Source organism: Zychaea mexicana (assembly GCF_025766255.1).
Source record: "Zychaea mexicana strain RSA 1403 chromosome Unknown BDB00scaffold_29, whole genome shotgun sequence".
In the NCBI taxonomy this organism is placed as follows: Eukaryota; Fungi; Mucoromycota; class Mucoromycetes; order Mucorales; family Lichtheimiaceae; genus Zychaea; species Zychaea mexicana.
The window spans coordinates 398,706-403,414 of NW_026516692.1; the positions used below are offsets into that span (position 1 = coordinate 398,706).

The 4,709-nt window shown below is 45.2% G+C and overlaps 1 protein-coding gene across 1 annotated transcript; it reads right to left on the reverse strand.

The window, feature by feature from the left end:
• Positions 1-3,020: 3,020 nt before the first annotated feature.
• BDB00DRAFT_928399 (uncharacterized protein) lies at positions 3,021-3,830 on the reverse strand. The gene is made up of 2 exons (XM_053128923.1): positions 3,539-3,830; positions 3,021-3,454 (listed from the first exon to the last, which is right to left on the reverse strand). Exons 1-2 carry the CDS (start codon positions 3,735-3,737, stop codon positions 3,273-3,275), a joined length of 381 nt encoding a protein of 126 aa, XP_052980563.1. The 5' UTR covers positions 3,738-3,830; the 3' UTR covers positions 3,021-3,272.
• Between the last annotated feature and the right edge of the window lie 879 nt (positions 3,831-4,709).

The window sequence follows — 4,709 nt, forward strand, 5'->3', positions numbered from 1 at the left end:
CTTGACAGGAACCGAACCGTATTTTCTCGGTTTCGGTTCGGTTCGGTTCCGGTTCTATGGTTCTGATACGGATCCCTAACTACAAGGCAACCTAGTAAAAGTTGGTCTACGCAAAGAATTACACTTCCACTTTTTTTTGGTCTATGCAAGGAATTACAGATTGTAAAGAAAATTTGAAATTGGTGTGGGGAGAAGTTTGGTCTACCGAAGGAGTGAAGATAGTAGAGGGACATGTGTAATGGATGTTTAAACTCCTATATGTAGAAATTTGGTCTACGCAAGGAAAAATTTGGGTCGCTCGTGCAGCTCTGTTAAAATTAGGGCCTATAAGAGCATCTCCAACGGTCGTTCTAAATTCTATTTTAGGATTCCGAAATAGAAAATTTCGAGTTCTAACGGTCGTCCTATTTCTATTCTATTTTAGAAAAGGGTCAAATTTTTTAAAATAGGCGTCCCAAAATTAGGGCAAGTTTTCTAAAATAAAATCGCGTTGTTGTACGCAGTAAAATAAAGCTCTCTCTTCTTTATAAATCACTTCCTTTTCCAACAACAATGTCTTCCAGTTCTTCTGCCCCGATCCCCATCACTAATGTCGAATCTCGTGTCGAATCGACCACCGTTCCTGAAGTTGTTGCAGAATCGTCGACAGCAGCAGCAGCAAAAGCTGGCAATCGCGGCCCGAGTTGGAGCAATGAAGAGGATGTGTGGTTGTGTCAATCCTGGCTTGCCACCTCCACTCGTTTGTCAAAGGGCACCGATGTTCCCCTCCAAATATTGTGGGAGACTATCTACAAAGATTTTCTTCAAAGAGGGGGAGATAAGGATGTACGAACTGGCCAGGGAGCCCTATCGGGCCGCTGATGTACCATCCAAAGAGAGGTGTCTAGATACTGCGGCTGTCTTGCAAAAGCTCTTGCACGAAATAAAAGCGGAAACAATGAAGAAAATGAGGTTAGGGGATGCTATTTTTCATAAACGATACGATACCAGTACTGATGAATATATGGGAGTGAAGAAAGACTACGCAGTAACGCCGTATAAGAAAGCTGCGAAATCTGCTTGGAAGTTTCAATACTGTTACAATGAGCTTCATGAGCAACCAAAGTTCAGTAACAAGTATGTCAATGTGACAAATCAAAGCGCACCTGAGTATGTGAAGCGCCCAATCGGTCGCAAGAAAGCCAAGGAGCAAGAGAAGGAAGATGGAACGCGCAAGCGTAAATTGGACGATGATCGCGCTCGATTGGCGAAGGCTGAAGAGGAGCATGTCTAGAATAGCCGCAGGCGCATCGAGCTCCAGGAGAAAATGAACGACGATGAAGTGATGCGAGAACAGCTCGACAGATACTCAGGAGCTATACTCGAGTATTGGATGCTGAGAAAAGGCGAGGCTTTGGCCAATGCAAAGGCCAGAATCGCAAAAGCCATTGTCCAGGACGTAGAAGTTCAACAGACTACCGACGACGAAGTTGACGAGTAATAGAAAACAATAAATAAAAAATATCTTTTGTGTTTTACTAGATCATATTGCCTTGGTGCTGCCACAAATGCTCAACGAGGTCGTTCTTCAGTTGATCGTGGACCGCAACATCCTTGATCTCATCATAGCGATTCAAGTATTCGCTCATGGTGTTTGGATCCCTGCGAACTGTCAAAATGGGCGCCGATCCAACACTTCGCAATACTTCGGCTTCGTTGTCATCAGCAACATCCTCTCCTGGATTGCAGCACTGATCTTCAACAATCATGTTATGCAAGATTATGCATGCGCGCATAACCATTGAAAGATCGTCGGGTTGCCATAGTCTTGCTGGGTGTCGAATCACAGCAAATCTACTTTGCAAGATCCCAAAGGCACGCTCGACATCCTTATGGTACGCTTCTTGCATACAGGCAAACAACTATATAAGTAGTAAGAGTTGCTGCTCTCCATATGCATTGTTAAAATTTACCTTTTTTTTCTTCTCAGTCGGATGCGTGATTGAATCCATAAACGTAGCCCACGGCGGGTAAATACCATCAACTAAATAATAGCCTTTGGTGTAGTTGTGGCCATTGACAGAAAAGTTGACAGGCGACGTAACATAAGACGCCAGATCATTGAAGATGGGGGAACGCTGCAAGACATTGATGTCATTCAGCGTACCCGGGAGACCGAAGAACGCGTGCCAGATCCATGTTTCGAAGACTGCTACAGCCTCAAGGATTACTGTAGCTTTCTTCTCTTTGCCTTGATATTGGCCTTTCCATCCGGTAGGACAGTTTTTCCATTCCCAATGCATGCAGTCCAAGGAACCGAGCATGCCAGGGAATCCGCGTTTTTCCGCCATATCAAGAAGCCGCTTGATATCATCCTCGTTTGGTGAGCGCAGGTATTCGTCACCAAAGATGCGGCTGATTGCCAAGCAGAAGCGCTTTAAGCACTCAAGAGCAGTGCTTGCACCTAGGCGAACATATTCGTCGGTCGCATCGGCAGATACGCCATATGCCAGTTGGCGAATTGCTGCCGTCGCTTTCTGCAGCGGTGTCAATGCAGGCGTATGAGCCGCGTCGTACTTCTGCGGAAAGAAGGCATCTTTCTGCTCCAATTCGCTTACGATCCATTCGAAAAGCCGACGACTCATGCGAAAACGAGTACGGAACTTGTACTCCGGGTAAACAGGATTGTCGCCAAAATAGTCATTGTATAAACGCCAATGACCTCCAACGCGATCGCGGTTAATGACGAGATGACCAGGAACAGAGCCTTTTCTGGGTTTTCTCACTTGATCGTCGTCTTGGTCATCAGCTGCAAAGATTCTCTGAAGACGCTCAACTCTGCGCTGACGTTGGCGTTCTTCCTCGATGTCTTCATCGAACATTTGTTTTAGGTTGCGAATATTTTGGCTTGACATTGTGAAATGAGTGGTTGAAGTAGAAAGAGCAGAGCAGTAAATTCAATAGCCAGTTTTAGAATAGCGCGACCGTTGGAAAAACCATGCCAATTCTATGGTCCTGCTAGGATAGCGGCGTTCCATTTTAGAACGACCGTTGGAGATGCTTTAAGGACCTTGATGTGTTAGCTATAAATTTCGCATTAGTAGTCGCTGACTTGATTTACTGTTCCTGCGTTTCTGTACTCCCATCCCCATTCCCTATTTATACGAATCTCTCCGTCCTTCATTTTCCTCGTCTCTCCCCTGTGTATTTCGTTTGTTCACCCTGCATCATAAACCGTCAATCCGTAGCATTGGTGTGTATTATGTTATTATCATCATTATCACTTCGACCACTTACACAATAAAATAGGCGGTTATTTTAGGACTATTTGAAACTACACACAACAACCTTTCTAGCTGACTTGTACCATAGCTATAAAGATAGACAAGAAGAACAGGCCATCCTCCTTGGACCAGAACAGCGTCAAGGCCTACATCGCTTGTATCTGTATGCATCTTGTATGGTTGGCTCGAATCTAGATATGCCAAATAGGGTAAAATTGCCAATCTGTCCTTGAATTGCTGAAAAGCTTGCTCTTCTGTTCTTCCCTAGTACATACTGCTTGTTTTGCTGCCAGTCTGCTTGTACAGGGGAGCTGCTATCGCTGCCAAGGAATTTAAGGTGCAAAGACCAAAAAAGCGTTGCCGCTGCTTTACTGTTTGTGGACTTGGCCATTCCAGTATAGCAGCAACCTTGGTGGCATCAGAGCGGGTACCATTAGCAAAAACGTAGAATCCTAAGAAGCGCACTTCCTGCATCAGAAAATAGCATTTCTTCAATCTGATCTTCAGATTCCACTTGACAAAGAATCCAATGACTTGATTCAAGAGTTGTAGATGCTCTTCCTCTGTCTTGGTGAGCAGAAGGACATCATCAATATAAATCGTCGTCTTAGAAGAAACTGGTTCTAGGAGTTCTAGCACTTCTTGCATAAAACGCTGGAATGTTGCAGCGTGGCGCCGATGATAGGCTGAAGGGCATTACTAAGTATCTGTAAAGCTCATATCTCGTCAAGAAAGCAGCCTTGTGTCTATCCTCGTCCTTGACCCGGAGTTGCATATAGCCGGAGCGGAGGTCAAGCTTGCTTAAATATCGCACCTCAAGAAGCTGGTTCAAAAGATCTTCGCACGCTGGCAGAGCGCATCTGGATAACACACTCGTCTTATTCAAGGACCTATAGTCAATCACCATGTGCAGAGCCTTGTCCTTATGAAAAGAACAGGAGCACCGTAAGGTGGCGTCGATAGTCTGATCCAACCCTTAGCCAATAAGTCGTCGAGCGTCTTCTTGAGCTCGGCCAACTCATGTGTAGAAAAGCGATACATACGATGAGCTGGAACTCTGGCGTGTGGTAGTAAAGGTATGGCGTGCTCGACGCTGGCTTAGGTGGTAAACCGTTAGGGAGATCGTCTGGGAGAACATCTGCGTATCCTTCTAACACGACGTCAAGTTCAGGTACAAAAACACGATCGCCATCCATCATCTGTACATACTACAACAAAACCGTAGTCAGTAACGTCATTAAGGAGTTTATTGCCAGAAACGTATTGCATTTCCTTTGGTGTGGGTGGCAGTCGATGGTGAGCGCCATTAACACGCTACTCAAGCTCCGGCTTTTCGTCGTACAGTCAGCTTTATCTCAGAATAACGTTATGGCCATCGCTGCGTATTCCCGAAAAAAGGCGAACAGGCGTTGAAAAGTCGCTCATTACTACTGTTGCGTCTAAGTA